Genomic DNA, 17,212 nt, shown 5'->3' with positions numbered 1-17,212 from the left:
ACTGGGTGACAGGAAGTGGTAGGGAGGAACAATATGCAGGCTTTTCAGTGGGGGCAGAGCAGAGGGACATGGACATGATGGTTTTGGGCAGATGCAAGCAAGGAGAGAAGGTGAGCTACTTTCTATTCAGCCTCTCTGAGCAAGCAGAATTTCGCTTCAACCCTTGAATCCTGAATTCATTAGAGGGGTAGAGATCTAGATGAAGTTTCCCATAGTGTCCTTGAGAGAGAATGCCTGAGGGCATAGAATCCCCATGGGCTATGACCCTGGGGCCATACCACTGCTGGTAGTTGCAGAGGTGCCTTTGCTGATCAGGACAACCATTGCTTAAAAAGCATTTTCTGTATTTATTGAAAAAAAAAACAGTCATCAGTACAAAGAGAGCTTTTATTTACAGATACAGAAAGAAGAATTTTTGTTAAAGTTGTACAAACCCAGGCAATTGCAAAAATAAACTCTAAGCAGCCTTTAACATTTACAAGTCCATTTTGTTATTTAGTTCTCTGCACAGAAGTTTTACACTTAGACATAAAGTTAGTCATCAATGTAACATTAGCTATCCCAGTGTATGAGGAGAAAATTATGGGAGCTGGGATGACACAGAGGTGGCTATACCTCAAAAAGCCCACACTAGCATGGGTGATGCTATGGGAAAGCTGCATCCCTGGAGCTCTCTTACATGCTGCTGGGTGAACTGGAAGGTCTCCTCTCCTCTGTTATTGTTATTACTCTTAAAACATTAGGAAGGACCCTTGTGAATCCTGTATGTTTCAGCATTTTCCTGAGATTTTTTTGAGTTTTATTTACTGAGACTTAATGAGTTCTCTTCAAAAGGCCATGTTTCAATTAATAGGAACTATTTTTTCAATAGCATAATAATGGGAAAATGTAAGAAAGAAGAGGTGCTTTACTTCAAACACATCTTAGAAAATGTTTCAATTATGTGGAAGTCTATGTTGAAATACTAATGAAATATGTAGATGATTCAAATGAGAGAAGACTTTGTCACACAGCATTGGGGTACACAGAACAGTTTAAGATAAAGTCCAATATTAAGAGGGGGCTTCCTGAATGATGTCATCAGGAATGCAGAAAGTCAAGATAGGGTAATTGGTGGGAATATAATCAAAATACATTATATAGATGTAAGAAATTGACCTGAGACTCACTATGTTGCATAACATCATTCCATATTAGTCATAAACACTAATAAAGAGTGAGCCTCCTGTTGATCTGCAATTGTGAGATACTCAACATGGTTAAAGCTTCATGTAGGTCTAGAATTTACAGCTAGTCAGGTTGTAGAGGTCTGCCAGAGTGAAATGAAATAGACACCCATGGACTAAGCAACAGCATTTGATTTCTGTCTAGTGTACAGTGAGAAGCATGTCTTTTTTTAATTAAAGAAAACCACATTTGAATTCTTGTAGGATTAATGAAGGATGGTCCCAATGTTAGAGAACTCTGTCTGCAGATTCCAGCTGTTGTTTCTCTGAATCTATTGGTCTTTGTTGGAGTAAGGGCTGTGGTCTCCAAAGAAGACTTCCTTGGATTTTTCTTTGAGAACTCATGGAGTACAGACAATCTTTCAATTTATCTCATCATTTCATAACTTTCATGCACACACTGGTACTTGTGGAGGATTTCTTGGGTCTCTGGGAAGCAGGAGTGATCAAATGTTTGAAAAAGGTCTTCATAAATTTTGGGTATAACAACTTCTACATTTCTGTTTTAGGGTTCTAGAAATGAGTAAGTATAAAGTTATATTGTATGCAGATATTATTGTAGGGTATGAGGGAAGGTAGACTGTGTAGAAGATTATTCGCTCAGGAGGGCTGTCTGTTCCATCTTCTTTGCACTTCAGAATCTTGGTCCACAATGGCTGCATTTTAGGGGACAGAAGTAATTAAAAACACCTAAGAAAGCACTTCTGCATGTTCATATCAAATACTAATGTATTAATGAGATATGTGGAAATACCCAAGGCTACTCTTCTGCCACACAGCAGAGTTGGATATGCTGCATCTCTATGTTCCAAGCCCCATCTCATCCTTGCTTTATGTTACAGGATTCTCTTTCTCTCCATCGCTCTTTCTGATAAAACCTTCTCCTAGATATTAGTCTGCATTGAATGTGAATGTAAAGTGAAGAATTAGTCACTTTACTAAGGGCTGAGGGGAAGAACAAAGGCTCAGCTGTTCTCTCTGTAAAGCCCTGAATCAGTGGACCTGTCCTGGGTTAAGTAAAAGAAGACCACACACCTGTATTCCTCCAGGTTCAGTTTTTCACACTCCTCAGATGATACTCACTAGCTTCTTCCTGATATTTATTCCTTTTGGCATAGCACCAAGAATGAACTAAGAAGATGAGGAGGACAATCATCATGAAGGCCAACAGTCTTATCAGAATATACAGGAGCTTGTGATTATCTGATGGAAAATGTGAATACAATAAGACACAAATCTTAGGATCTCTGTAATAGATTGCCTTACATCTATTGGTTGATAGATAGTGAATGTAATTTTTCATTAGGGCAGGAGTTTTAATGGGGAACTTACTACTATTATTCTGCTGAATCAACATAGTACTACACTGACTCTTGATGACTTTTCATCAACCCATGGTTTTGACCCATGCATTAATGCTTTTCTTAACCTCCAGCAGGGAAGCTTATATTTGCAACCCATGGTGATCAATACAGATATCCATAATTAGGAAATGTCCAGACAACAAGAGATTATGGAATGATTGTATCTAAATAGGACATTTATATCATATCCACCTCTCTACAGGCTCATTGTTCTTTGTGAAAATAATGGACCAAAAATGGCTGAATGACGTTGATGATAACTACAAAGAAATAGGGCCTCCTGGACACAAGAGGGCGGTTGCATATATGAACTCACAGGAACTAGTGACAGCATTCACAAGATCAGTACAAGCTGAAGCCAGACCAAATTCCAGCATGAATGGGGTAGAGGTGGACAACATGAAGTACAACCCTAGCCAAGAATCTGTAGGCAAATGAAAGCTGCTGGGAGATGGAGAGTCAGTTTCAAAAATGTTACTAGTAACTTGACCATAGTCCAGTGGGAGGTCACACATCCATGAATATATGTGCATCACAAATTGAAGTTCATCGATAAAAAAGACAACACAGAGTTTGGTGGATAGGTCCAGGAGGAGTTGGGGGAGGGGTGAATGTCATCAAAGCACATTGTATGAAATTGCCAAAGAACTAATACAAGTAAAATATTAAAGATAAGTATCCTGATGGCATATGGCATATGCTTATGTGTTCTATTCTTTCTCATATAATTCTCAGAATAAATTTAATATGTGCTATACATGTTAGGAATGAAGGTAAGGAGGACCCTTCAAGAATACCCTGGGCTCTGTTACTGTTTGCAGTGTAAAATGCCTTATGGTTTAGCTAGAATTTTCTATGGCTTCAGAGTATAAAATCCAGGATATGCAATCCTTAACATTCCATGAAGCACAGTGCAGGGGGAAAGTACTAATGCACTTTCTTTGCCAATCTGCAGCTTTCCTGAAACTTGTCACACTAGATAACCCCGAAAGCCCAATTTTTTTTTATCTCTTACAGCTTCTTTTTCATGTGACTTGTGCATGAGTGCTCCATCTCATCCATCTTATGCCACTGACAGAAAATGCCAGGACACAATGTACAGCTTATGTGTTCAGTGTCTGAATCTGAGATTCATTTCAGTGCTCAGTTAATAAGCTCTGCAACTTTTACACCTATAACACCACTGAACCAAACATTAACTTCTTCAAAAAGGAAAAATGAAGTCAAGGCCATTTCATCACAGATAGTGTCCTTATAATATGTTCCTTTCTGCTTTCTTCCTTATTCGGGTCTGATCACCTCCTCTCCAACATGAACACAGCTAGAGTGAACAATTTGTTGTTATTTGGAAGGGAGTAAAATTTCTACCCCTGTTCACTTGTAGGGGGTCACAGGTGCAGAAATTAAAGACGGTTAGTCCATAAAGGTCCCATGCTGCCCCTAAATATCTTGTCATGTTGTAGAATTTGAGAATCAGAGAAGCGATGAGAAAGCTAAGACTACAGAGCTGTGTGACGGACAGACGAGACAACGTATGAACCTAAGAGATTTTGGTGCCTAAGGTTCTACAACAGAGAAGAGAAATCATTTACTCACTAGTTTTGGAGTCTGTTTCTGTAGAAGAAGGGTAGTTTCTGGATGAGTTTGCTAAAGAATGGGAACAGGAGAGGGAGATAGGTCAGTGATACTTTCTGTCTTTTATGGAAACTTCTTTGAAGTTGGCCAGTGACCAACACCCACTTTACCCATGATTTCTGAGTCTTATGGGTTATAGGATGCCTTTGTGTAGTTTGATTAGAGGGTATTACTCTGTCCTTGGATTTCAAGTTGTGATGACTTAATAGGAGTACCATGGAGATATCGGTATGTGTGAGAGATTAGGAGGGCTGCTCCATCTCTGAGCTGGCCAAACCGGTCCAAATTCATCCCTTATGAGTCTGTCTTGACCCCTCTTTATACCTGCATGGAAACACAGATGTCTCAGTGGGTCTGGCCAAACAGAATAAAGATTATTTTGGAATTTCTCTTTCTGTCATTTTGTAATCTGATATTTTTTTCTATCAAACATGAATTATCTTTTAAAATGTTTTTAATTAGGTATAATTATATTCCTTTCTCTCTTGCTTTCAACTCTGTAGTCCCACACAGGTACTGTTCCTTCAAGTTTTCCCACACCTCCCCCATCCTTAAATTGATATCTTTTTTTCTTTGATTATTGATGTTATATGTGTGTATATATTGATACACACACACACACACACACACACACAAAGCTTACTGAGTCCTTTTTTGGAATATATATATACACATGTACATACATATATACATACACACATAGCATACACATATGTATGTGTTTTATGTATGTGTATGTATATATATATATATAAATATATGTTTATATATATTTATATGTTCAAAACATCTCCTAGAACTCCTCCATACCTTCCTATGAAAATTTCTCTCCCTCATCAGGAGAGTGATTCTCAGATATGGTTTCAGTTTTTCTTAGTCACAAGACTTGAGATAGATATGAGAATTTCTTACCTGTGACAGGAAGACACATGGGGTCACTTGGGGATGACCATGCACGTGAAGAGTTTCTGAAAGAGCCATAGCACCTATAGGTCCCTCCCTGGACCACAGGTCCAAGAAGGAAGTTGGACTGGAATGTCCCATTGTGGCTCTGCACTGCAGGCAGCCCCTGCCCCAGAGGCACCCCTTCTCTGGTCAGATGGAACATGTCAAACTGATGGTCAGAGATGCAGGACAAGGTCACGTTCTCTCCTGACATCACCACAGGGTCTATAAGGGCTGACAGAGAAGGTTTCTTGTATAAACCTGGAAGAAAGGAGGCAGAGACATTTAGAGGGGCTGCTCCCTACCAGTGTTTATTTTCTCCTCATTTCTCTCTCCTCCTTCTTGGTTTGTGATCTCTCTCTTTCTTTGTTTCTCTCTGTTTCTCTGTCTCCCCCTGTCTCTCTATCTCTCTCTGTTTCTCTCACTCTCTCTGTCCCATCTTTATCTCTCCTTTATTCTATTTTCTGATCTTTTCCCCTCTCCATCTTACCTTCTACGTTATTTTGCCAGTGTCTGCCTCTACATGCATTGGTTCATACCATCTGTGTTTTTAAGTTTGTCTTCATTAACATATGTTATCTTTTTATAGCTATTGAATTCCTTATGACATTTTCTTGTATATATAATGTATTAGTGTATTTGTTTTCAAAAAACTTGAAATTAAAATATATTAAATGATTTCATGGCTTCTTTTTAAGTGCCATTCCATATATATTTCTATATGTAATGTTGATCATTTTGTGCTGTTATTCTCTTTTGTCCATGAACTTCCCCTGATTCCATTTCTTTTCCAATTGTTCTATTTTGTCCTTTCAGTTTTTCCAAATGTTTTGTCAATGAATTCTTTTAATTAGAGGCACTTGTCATTTTGTTTTAAATAGAATGCCATGTAATGGACTTCATTAAGACATCCTCATACAGTTCTTCCTGGTTCCCTCACCTGTACCAACTTTGCAGGTCCTTTCCCCACATTTCCTCTTCCATGGCATATGTATTCCATGTCTTTCCCAAGGAAAAGCCTTGTAGCATTTTTTTCAGTCACCTAGAGTGTGTGAATAATTGGAACTTGGACAGAAAACAGTTTGGAGATGTAGAAAAGAAACAGCAATTGGAGGCCTACTCAATTTCCTAAGGCTATGCTATTCTAGGATGAATAATCAGTCAACCACAAGAAAGGAAGAATGTTAATCAACACAGAAATTCTATGTCTGTTATCTGCACCAAGGTCTCAGGACTCATGAAGAGCCAGACCTACCCAACACATAAACTCAGGTCAGACACATGATATGTCTAGGTCTTCCGATAGATGTCTTATGGATATAGAAGGTAAACAAAATCTGAATTGTTGAGGCCTTTGAACACTAGTAGAAGGACATCATTGTCTCTGATTCATATGAAGCTCACTAAGTTGTCCCTTTCACTTTACTTCTAGTTATGACTTCTTTGACCTCTCTGTATCTGTGCTAGATGATATAACAAATGGTCTGTTCTTGTGTCTCCATTTTAGTTGTTTATGTCAGTAATATACTCACTGAGGTTGCTTTTCTCTACATTTCCCATACTCATCTTCATAACCCTCCAGAACTTCCAATAGATAGAATAACTGCTCTGTATCACACAGAGCTGATTAGCAGGTAATACCCTCTTACCTGTGATCTTTATGTCAACAGGGTCACTGGATTCCGACCACTCATATGGTGTGTGATTGTAAGAACCATAGCATGTGTAAATCCCAGCATGGTCAGGTGTCACAGGACCTATTGAGAAGTTGGCTTGGGATCCCCCAATATGAGATTCTGCAGAAAGCTCAAAAGAAGCCTTTATTATTTTCTTTCTATGTGAAGTCAAAATGAAGGTTTCAAACATAATCTCTGAATGACACTCCAGGGTCATCTTCTCTCCTGCTTTTACCAGGGAAGTTTGTAGGGCCAACAAGAAAGGCTTCCTATACAGTCCTAGGAATAAGGAGATTGTGAGTATGAACCTGATGCCAGTCTATGAATCCAAGAAAATCTATGTTTTTCCCCCTTAACCTGTTCTTCCTGTCAGTGTCCCACTGTCCTGTCTCTGTTTATGTTGACTTTGTACACGGACTCCTCCATCATTCTCTGGACATTTCCCAATTCTGTGACTCTAGTACCAGCACACTATTTTCCCAATGGCTTGCTGTGAGAATGTATCTGCTGATACTGTCCACCACAGTTCCTGTTGTTCCTTTCTATGTTTTGGGAATTCTGAAAACCTGGGAATGTTTATGCCATGCTCTTTCATGAGACCTTTTTAATACTATTTTGGACTAAGTATACTAATTGGCAAGATAAGGGAATTTGAGGTGAAGGTAGGTATCAGCGCAACTCTTCTGACCTTCTCTATGGTTCAAAGTTCAAAAAGCATCCCAGATCTGGCATCATAAGCATTGTTTCTTATAACAGGTTGATGTATTACCAACTGGATATTCCTGTTCTCTGCACATCCCTGCCTAGTTCTTAATTTTTCCTTGATGTAGGTTCCTTATCCAATCACTACCATAACAAATCATCACAAATGGGATTCTTAAAGAGAACACAAGTGTTATGAAGATCAGAATTCTGAAACAAGCCCAAACAGAATAAATCAGTTATCTGCAGGGATTTGTTGCTGCTGATATCACTAGGGAAGTATCCACTACCATTTTCCTTCAACTTTTAGAAGTCTCAAGCACTCCTTAGCTTGTGGACCTGTCCTCCACTGTCAGAATTAGCAAGAGGACGTCTCCTTCATAATGCTTTGTTCTGCCTACAACTGAGTTTTCCTTATTTGGTATATGAGCCATTGTGGTTCTATAGAGTCAGGATAATTCAGGACATTCTCCAATTCTGCTGTCAACTTGTTAATGTCTGAATTCCATCTTCAAGCTCAATCTATCTGTGACACAACACTCCTTAACACTGCCTTTACACTCCCGAAGGCTTAGGCACAAGAAAGTGCATGTCCTTGGGTTTATGTTATGTCCACCATAGGACCCATTTCTGTGTGTTGAGAATTCCTTTATAATGCTGAGACTCTGACTAAAACTTGTTCTGAAAATTCAAGCATGAGGAGCTTTGGGGAAATGAAATTACACTCCAATTATGATCTCTGACCTGATATTATGATCTCCAAGGGGTCACTGTGTGATGACAGTTCATTAGGGTACTGATGATTGTAATTATAGCATCTGTAGGTTCCTCCAAATTCCGGTGTCACGGGACCCAAGAGAAGGTATTTGTAGAATTTTCTGTCATGGAACTGAGGGATAGGAGGTCCAAGTTCTTTGTACAGCTTGAACATGGAAGACTCCTTATGATAGTCACATTTAAGATCCACATATTGTCCCAGTGTAACAACATGGCTTGGCCAAGCAGACAATGAAGGCTTGTCATGAATTCCTGCAGGAAGATACACAGAAAAAAATGTATTGATTCCCCTTTTATTCCTGAGTGCTGAGTGTCAATGTTCACTTCTTCTTGGTCATTTATACAACCATTTTCTCTGAACTGAAGCATCCCTGTTTCAATGTGAGAGGTAGAAATGATCAGGGGATACAGGAGGTAAACAAACATCATATATATTGGAAAGCTGAAACTTGCAAGATTCATCAGCTTTTCCCAGTTCTGTAGAAACAGTAAGCTATAGGACTTGCTGAATTCTAAGTGGAGATATTTAACACCCGTTTATCTCCCTGCAAGTTGTGCAGAGAGCTCCCTGGTTTTGACTTTCTTGATAATCACCTACATTGAGGTGTGCTTTCAGTAATGCTTTTGAGTCAACCTTTGCTTCTGCTAATAATCCCTCATCCATACTGCTATTAGTAATCTCATTTAACTCATAAATTCACCTATTTAAACTTTGATGCAATCAGCTTGGTCTGTCATGGGCTTCATTTATGGGGTGAGCAGATTTTCATGTGTTGTATATTCCCAAGGATAGTCTCAAACACAATAGGGTCATTTTCATGTAATGAGTGTCCCCCAACTACCACATATCTATGGTTTATCTTTCTATGATAAGATATGTTAACTGATAATGTAGAGTAAGTGTTAAATAACAAAGTAGATCTGGTCATGAAAAATTGTAATTTAAAAATAAATTACATCAGATGCTAGAGTAAAAAGATTCATTTGTAAGATAACAGATGGGAATTGTGGTCACTAAGACAGCAGAAAAGGAATGCTCTTGATTCACCCTCACTGACTCTAGAAGTCTAACAATACTAAGATTAGAATTATATTGTGATTATTCCAGACCTCAGGGGTGAGGATGAGCTGTCCCATATGACCACAGAATTGAAAAAAATCTACAATAAAACAGAGGAAAATAGTCTTTGAACTACTCTGTCCCTTCTGTACTCTTGTACAGAGCTTCATTCACAGAGGTCAAACTGGTTCACGTTTTCACACCAAGAGTGATAAGTTAGAGGCAGACATATAGTTTCTCAACCATTTCAAGGCTTCTTGCATGTGGAACTTTGAAAGTATACAACTGCTCTGTCACTTGGATCACATGGTGATGAAAAGGATTTGGACTCATGATTGACAGCCCATGCATCTTGGTCTATGTTCTGTATTCACATGGTGGATATTCCTGAGGAAAGAGACAATAGCAAAACACTCCAGTGAAGACAGTATGGACTCCAGACCTGAGGACATCTTGCAACACTGTCCTGGAAGAGGCGATTATGTACCCAATGAGAAACTGTCCCCGATTGTAGAGAATAGTCAGTGATTTTACTGAACCAGAAGCACAGGAAACAACAATATCTGATCTTAAAAGAGAGGAAGCAAAGTAGTCAAACAACAGAAAATGACACCGGGATCATCCTGTACAGGGTTGCAACAATTTGTCCAGATCTATTCTCAGTTAGATTAATGGTAAAGGTCTATTTCCAACCAAAGACCTTCTGCATGTGCAGAGGAGGTGATTCTCTTCACTATGCAAGTGTGTTTTGTAAGAACTTAAGCGTGAAAATCAGAGAAGTCAAACCTGACAGAAAACAATGGCGAGACTTTGGAAGTAAACACAGAAGGAAGGAAGGCCTATGAAGCCCACAACAAGTAATTCACAGTAGTACTTTTACCAAAGTGATAGAATTATAACTATGAATAAATATTTGGAGCTAAGACCCACAGATGAGAGAATATGTGGCATTTTTTCTGGGTCTATGTTATCTCAGTTAAATGTTTTATAGTTGCATTTACTTTTTATGAAAATTTTATGGTTTCATTGTTAACCACATTATATCTGTGACACATTTTTATTATCCATTCATCAGCTGAAAGACATTCAGGTTGTTTCCATGTCCTAGCTATTGAAAATAGAGCAGCAAAGAACATGACATGAAATGTATCCATGACATAAGATGTCAATTCTTTTGATACATTCCAATGGCTAGGAATGATGCAAATATAGTACTCATTTATGAAAATCTCCAGAAATTAAATTTAAACAGGAAAATCCTTTATAAAATAAAAAGACATGATATAACTTAGAAAAGAAACTGTCTAGAATATTTTATAAAATTTGGAAGTTAATCATTCAACAAGCTAAAAATTTTGGCAACATCCCTCTTAAGTCAAGATCACAACTACTGAGTGGACAAAACATGTGGGTCATCTTGATGTGTAAATAGGAAAAGGGTCTTGCTGCCAAGCCCGATTCTCTGCATTCCATTGCTGTGACTCTCATGATGAAATTCAGAAGGTTGTCCTCTGACTTCCACACTTGTGGCATAGTACAATCAATCAATCAATAAATAAATGAAAAAATGTAAAAAGTTAATAGAATGTTTCCATAGTATACTTGACACAATAGGAGAATGTGTGGGCTTAGACCAGGCATTAAATAATCTGATGGGTAAATACAGAAACTAAATTAAAATTCAATCAAGAAGAATGGCAGGATTTTTTGATGCCATCACAATACCAAATTATGAGTCATAAAAATTCAAGAAAGGGTAAAGAAATATAAAGGTTTTCTTGGGTGTGTAGGGGGGTTAGAACTAGGATGAGTTTAGGTAGGGGTGAATATAATTAACACATTGTGTGAAATTCTAGAAAAATCAATAAACTATTAACAAAAAGAGAGAAATAAGAGAACTAATAAAAATAAAGTGAAAAATCATAGAGAAGAAAGTTTAGTATATTGTTGAAACTTGGAATAAAATGTACATGGTCAAGTACAAGAAGGTCAAAGGACACAAAAGAATTCCAACCCAAATAATCACAATCACAGAGCACATTATTATCACAAGAGATCCTGAAATCAGAATGATAAAAGAAGCAAAGAACACATGAGGGACTTTCAACATACCTAATGGCATACATCTGAGCAAAGATTTCTGGGCCCAAGTGTCCAGGATGATTTATTCGATGAAGTGAGTAGAAAAAAGAAAATCTGCCTATAAATGTCAGCAACTCTGTGCTTTAGAAATAGACATAATGAATTTCTGAGAAAAAGATTAGGGGATAGAGCTCATCACCACAAGCACAGGAAACTCTGTGGAGTTCTTCAAACTAAATGTAAAGGCTGCTATTGAGTTGCATGAAAACATCTTCATGTGGAAAAAGTAAAAGATTCTCACTGAAAGCAAGCCAAACTAAGAAGATGCAATAGTGTGCCAGTGGTACACAGATTCTATCTGTAGCATAGATGTGTGTAGATAAAAATAACAACTTCAATGGTTGTCAAGTGAGTCACATATTTAAAAAGTCATAAATTATTACACGAAATTTCAAAATATGTGGAGGTGGTCATTTTAGAGCATGGCAAGGGGGAAGATTATTTTAATTAAAAATATTGATTATCTGTCAAGTGTAATGGCCCACTGTTTTAATCATAGCAGTTGGGTGGCACAGGCAGGCAAATGTCTGAGTTCATGGGCAGCCTAGTGTAAAAAATGACTTCTTGTATATTTAGAGTTACAGAGAAAACCTGTCTTGAAAAACCAAAAAAAAAATTTAATTGATCAAAGCTGATGCCTGACTCTGCCAGGGACAGTGCCAGCGAGTATCTGGGAGAGACCTGAGAGGCTGGTTCCTTGGATCCTAACTTAGAAGTTCAGAAGACTCACCAAGGAGTCACTCACAGAAGCCACCAGTCAACACCCTGTGATATGTGCTCTCCTGTTAGAATGAAACCTATGTATTGGGATGGGTAGTATCTCAAAGTGTTAAGGATGGACCTACCTGCTTCTGTCAATGTTCTCAGGATTAGGAAGAAGCCTGCAAAGAAAAAGTCATGCTGGATGGTCCATCTCCTTCCAATAGTGTATCCATATGACCCTCCCCTTTCCTGTTGGGTCTCTGTAGAGTAGAATCAGAGTTCACTTAGTTAAGATGAACTCAGGAACCAAAATCCAGCACAGAAGTCAGTGTTTCTACTGAGGATGGTTCCAACTTCCCAGAACGACATTTCCACTCTGGTATTCAACACCCTTCATTCCCTGGAGAACTCACCAGTACACACAAGGTTTGGGAGTGGAGACAGCATGGTGTTGCTTCAGCTGACAAGAGGTAGAGCCAGAATAAAACTTACAGGATGTTGTGAGAGGCTCAAAGCATCTACCTGACCACAGCACGGAAAGCTGACCAACAGAGCACATCCGCTGTCACTCCCACGTTTATTGATTTTTTTCCACATAGAGTTTTTCTGTAGCCCTGTTTATCCTGGAACTCACTTTGTAGACCACGCTGGCTTTGAACTCAAAGTGCACCTTAATCCCATCCCAAGTGCCTGGATTAAAGGGTGCGTGTTGCCTTATGAGGCTTTGCAAATGCTTCTCGTTTACCATGGCCTTGGAGGATCACAGCTTCTTGGAATACTTCAGAGTTCAGCTCTTCAGCCACAGCATTCACCATGACTACAACTGAGTTGCATCCTGGACCAAACGCTTTTTATTTCAAATAATCAAATTTGATTATGGTACTAAAGGTTTGCATGTTGTAGCTTTTTACATCTGAGGCTGAATGTTTCCTCTGGCTTTCTGTGCATCATATTGAATGAATACTATTCATATTATAACAGCAATCCTAATGTGTCAATCAAAATAATCATCCTTGTAGTAATCCAATGTTAGGTTATAATTATTCAATTTTTTTACATGATTGTGTAGATTTTTAGAATAATAAAATTCCACTTATTTTCAAAAATCAAAGAAATAAAGCAAGTATATTTTTGTTTTAACTGAAAATTTTAAAGATGTACCATTCATATTCTTTTAAAAAATTCATTTTAAATTATGTGAATATATACATGTGTGTGTGTGAGTATGTGCATGTGAGTGCTGGTGCCTGGAAGGCCCAAAGTGGGCATTGATTGGATCCCCTGCAGCTGGAGTCTCACAGTTGTGAGCTTGGGGTGTAGGCATTGGCATATAACACTGGGTCATCTGCAAGTGCAGAGCACACTCTTCACCTCTGAGTGATCTCTACAGCCCTGTGCACCTACCATTCTTTACCCAAATGCCCAGATACATATTTATTATGCTGTGTTTTTCCACTTCATGTTTTAATGATTGAGATAGAAATTTCTGAGAATGTTTAATTTGTACAATTCTACAAATTTTTTTGCATTTTATAAACATTATTATTTTATAACCCTAGTTCTTGAGTCTACATCACTAATTCTTTAATTCAGTAGGACATATTAAATACACAATAGTGAACTGAGATAAGAAACATCAGTATTCTAATGATGTATTTTTACAAGAATCTGTCAGAGGACAATAACCTGAAAGACACTGCAAGGAAATGGGATTTTGAATCAAGGCTACACACTCTGGGAATGTACTATGTATATGTAGTATTTAATATCTCCTATATTTTATTGCATTGTTATGTTTTTTATATATTACTCTACATATTTAAACTTAAAGTTTTGTTAGTATATGTTTTCAAATAAATTATAATTCTATCATTTCTCTTGCTTTTACTCTTCTTAATCTCTCATTTATAGCTATTTTGTTCTCTTAAATACATCTTTTTTATTAAGAAATTTTCAGTGACTGATGAAAGCAGATGGAGAGCTCCACGGCCAAGTCCCAGGTGGAGCTCCAGGAGTCCAATCATCAAGAGAGAGGAAGGATTGTATGAGCAAGAGATATTAAGACCATGATTGGAAAAAGCACAGGGACAAATAGCCAAACTAGTGGAAACACATGAACTGTGAACCAATAGCTGAGGAGCCCCCATGGAACTGGATCAGGCCCTCTGGATAAGTGAGACAGTTGAATAGCTTGAACTGTTTAGGAGACCCCTAGGCAGTGGAGCCAGGACCTGTCCTTAGTGCATGAGCTGGCTTTTTGGAACCTAGGACCTATTCTGTGACACTTTGCTCAGCCTTGGTGCAGGGAGGAGTGACTGGACCTGCCTCAAATGAATCTACCAGGCTGAGCTGAATCCCCAGGGGAGACCTTGCCTTGGAGGAGGTGGGAATGGGGGGGTGAATTTGGAGGGAAATCTAGGGGGTGGGAGGAGGGAGGACAGGGGAATCCGTGGCTGATATGTAAAATTAAATTATAAAATAAAAAAGAGTTACACTTACAAAAAAAGAAATTTTCTATTCATTTTACATTCCAACCATAGATACTTCTCTTCTCCCTCCTTCTACCACCTAGCCTTCCCCCTTAAAAGACCCCACATTCGCAGCTCCTCCAAGGCAAGGCATCCCATAGGCAGTCAGCAGAGCCTGATACACTCAGTTGAAGCAGGTGCAAGCCCCACTGCACCAAGGCTGTGTAAGGTGTCCCACTACAGGTAGTGGCCTCCAAAAGGCAGTTCATGCACCAGGGATAGATCCTAATCCCACTGTCTGGGGGCTCCTTAAGCAGATCAAACTACACAACTGTCTTGCTTTTGCAGAGAGCCTAGTTCAGTCCCATGGAGGCTCCCAGCTCTTGGTTCACAGTTCATGAGTCCCCACTAGTTTGGTTTGGTTGTCTCTGTAAGTTTCCCCATCATGATCTTTTTTTTTTTAAAATTTATTTATTTATTTTTTATTTTACAACACCATTCAGTTCCACATAATAGCCACAGATTCCCATGCTCTCCTCTCCCCGCCACCCTTCCCCTCCCCCAGCCCACCTCCCATTCCCACCTCCTCCAGATCAAGGTCTCCCCCGAGGACTGGCAGGTCCAGTCCCTGCCTCCCAGACTGAGCCAAGCGTCCCTGCATAAGTCCCAGGATCCAAACAGCTAACTCATGCAACGAGCCCAGGACCTGGTACCACTGGCTAGATGCCTCCCAAACAGATCAAGCCAAATGACTGTCTCACCTATTCAGAGGGCCTGATCCAGTTGGGGTTCAGCCTTTGGTTCATAGTTCATGTGCTTCCATTCATTTGGTTATTTGTCCCTGTGCTTTATCCAACCTTGGCTTCAACAATTCTCGCTCATATAAACCCTCCTCTGCCTCACTAATTAGACTCCCAGAGCTCCACCAGGGGCCCAGCCGTGGATGTCTGCACCCAGATTCCTCAGATCACATCACCAGTGAGGCTACCTGGAAAACGGGACCCCAAGAAAGACACGGAGAAATGGATGAGATCTACATGAACAGCCTGGACATGAGTGGGACCAATGAAGGGCGACGGTCGAGGGAAAGAGAGCTGGAGATCCTAGCTGGATCAAGAAAAGAGAGGGAGAACAAGAAATAGGAGACCATGGTAAATGAAGACCACATGAGAAGGGGAGGAAGCAGAGAGCTAGGGAGGCCCACGGAGATCCACAAAGATACCCCCACAATAGACGGCTGACAATGGTTGAGAGACGGCAGGAACTGACCTACTCTGGTGATGGGATGGCCAAACACCCTGATAGTTGTGCCATAATCCCCATCATGATCTTGATGCCCCTTGCTCATAGCATCCCTCTTCACTCTCTTTGACTGGACTTTGGGAGCTCAGTCTGGTGCTTGGCTGTGGATCTCTGCATCTGCTTCCATCTCTTAATGGATGAAGGCTCTATGATGACAGGGTATTCACCAATCTGATTAACAGGGTAGGCTAGTTGGGGCATCTTTTCTACTATTGTTAGTAGTCCAAGGTGGATCCTTGTCCATGTGGATTTTTGGGAACTTCCCTAGTTGCCAGTTTTTCCCTATCCCCACGATGTCTCCCTCTATCATGGTTTCTCTTTCATTGCTCTCCCACTCCGTCCTTGTTTCATCTTGAACTTAAAACCTCAAAAACATCTTTATCTTTAATTACTTTTATGTATCTACACACACACACACACACACACACACACTACTAAATATAAAACACAATCTGACTAATCTGTATAATGCTATTATATGTATATAATTTTAGTGTTGACCACATTCTGAGGAAATGAGATCTCACAGTAAGCCTCCTTTACCTCTGGTTCTCACAATCCTTCCACCATTTCTTACCTGATGTTCCTTCAGCCTTAGTTGCAGGAAATCTGTTGTAGATGGGTCTTCTGGAGATGTAATCTGCACAATTACTTTTTATCTATATTTGTATTCATTTCCATTTTTGTAATAGTGTTTTCTTTTGAGGCTAAACAAAGTTTATTTTGATGTTGGAATTAGATTTATCTACGGGTGCAAGGGAAAATCATGTGATATTTGGAATGCAATTAGGAATTAACTTGTTTAGTAAAGTGGCAGTTGTAGATTTCTCCAAGGTCAAAGGCTGCACTAGCTCCGGATAGTTTGGTAGATTTCCAGAACCAGGCCATATTTCCTGTATTTGAGCAGAACTTGAGTCCAGTTAGACAGCTGTGATCTGCCACTAAGATATGTGTGCCACTGTTGCACACTTAAGATCACTGTGCCATGGTGGTCATGAAGAAGCTAAACACAGTTTCCATTCTTTACCTTTAGAAATGCTGAACCATCAGCAGTAGCTTCCTGGTAATGCTTCTTGACCATAAATGGCTCAATGTGTCCACAATGACTAGTTTTAAAAACAATTACTTCGGTATTTGGGAGATGACTCAAGATTGAAACACTATCTATCATCTCTCTCTACCTACCTATGTAGTTATTATTTGTCAGTTGATC

At 39.3% G+C, this 17,212-nt stretch overlaps 1 protein-coding gene across 1 annotated transcript; it reads right to left on the bottom strand.

The window, feature by feature from the left end:
• Nucleotides 1-2,277: 2,277 nt before the first annotated feature.
• On the bottom strand, nucleotides 2,278-13,044 carry LOC143271162 (killer cell immunoglobulin-like receptor 3DL1). The gene is made up of 5 exons (XM_076563196.1): nucleotides 12,975-13,044; nucleotides 8,293-8,577; nucleotides 6,820-7,125; nucleotides 5,138-5,431; nucleotides 2,278-2,429 (listed from the first exon to the last, which is right to left on the bottom strand). Exons 1-5 carry the CDS (start codon nucleotides 13,042-13,044, stop codon nucleotides 2,278-2,280), a joined length of 1,107 nt encoding a protein of 368 aa, XP_076419311.1.
• Between the last annotated feature and the right edge of the window lie 4,168 nt (nucleotides 13,045-17,212).

The sequence above is a fragment of the Peromyscus maniculatus genome, chromosome 1 (assembly GCF_049852395.1).
Source record: "Peromyscus maniculatus bairdii isolate BWxNUB_F1_BW_parent chromosome 1, HU_Pman_BW_mat_3.1, whole genome shotgun sequence".
NCBI lineage: Eukaryota > Metazoa > Chordata > Mammalia > Rodentia > Cricetidae > Peromyscus > Peromyscus maniculatus.
The sequence above is the reverse complement of the archived record's forward strand: the minus strand, read 5'-3'. Positions and strand labels throughout refer to the sequence as shown.

What these genes read in the sequence shown, in the direction of transcription:
- LOC143271162 (XM_076563196.1), bottom strand. Translation starts at nt 13,044, where the DNA reads ATGGTGAATGCTGTGGCTGAAGAGCTGAACTCTGAAGTATTCCAAGAA. An exon ending in TGTTGACATAAAGATCACAG is followed by an intron (nt 5,432 to 6,819) that starts GTAAGAGGGTAT and finishes CCTTTCTTCCAG; the next exon opens with GTTTATACAAGAAACCTTCT. An exon ending in CATGTGTCTTCCTGTCACAG is followed by an intron (nt 2,430 to 5,137) that starts GTAAGAAATTCT and finishes ATTTTCCATCAG; the next exon opens with ATAATCACAAGCTCCTGTAT.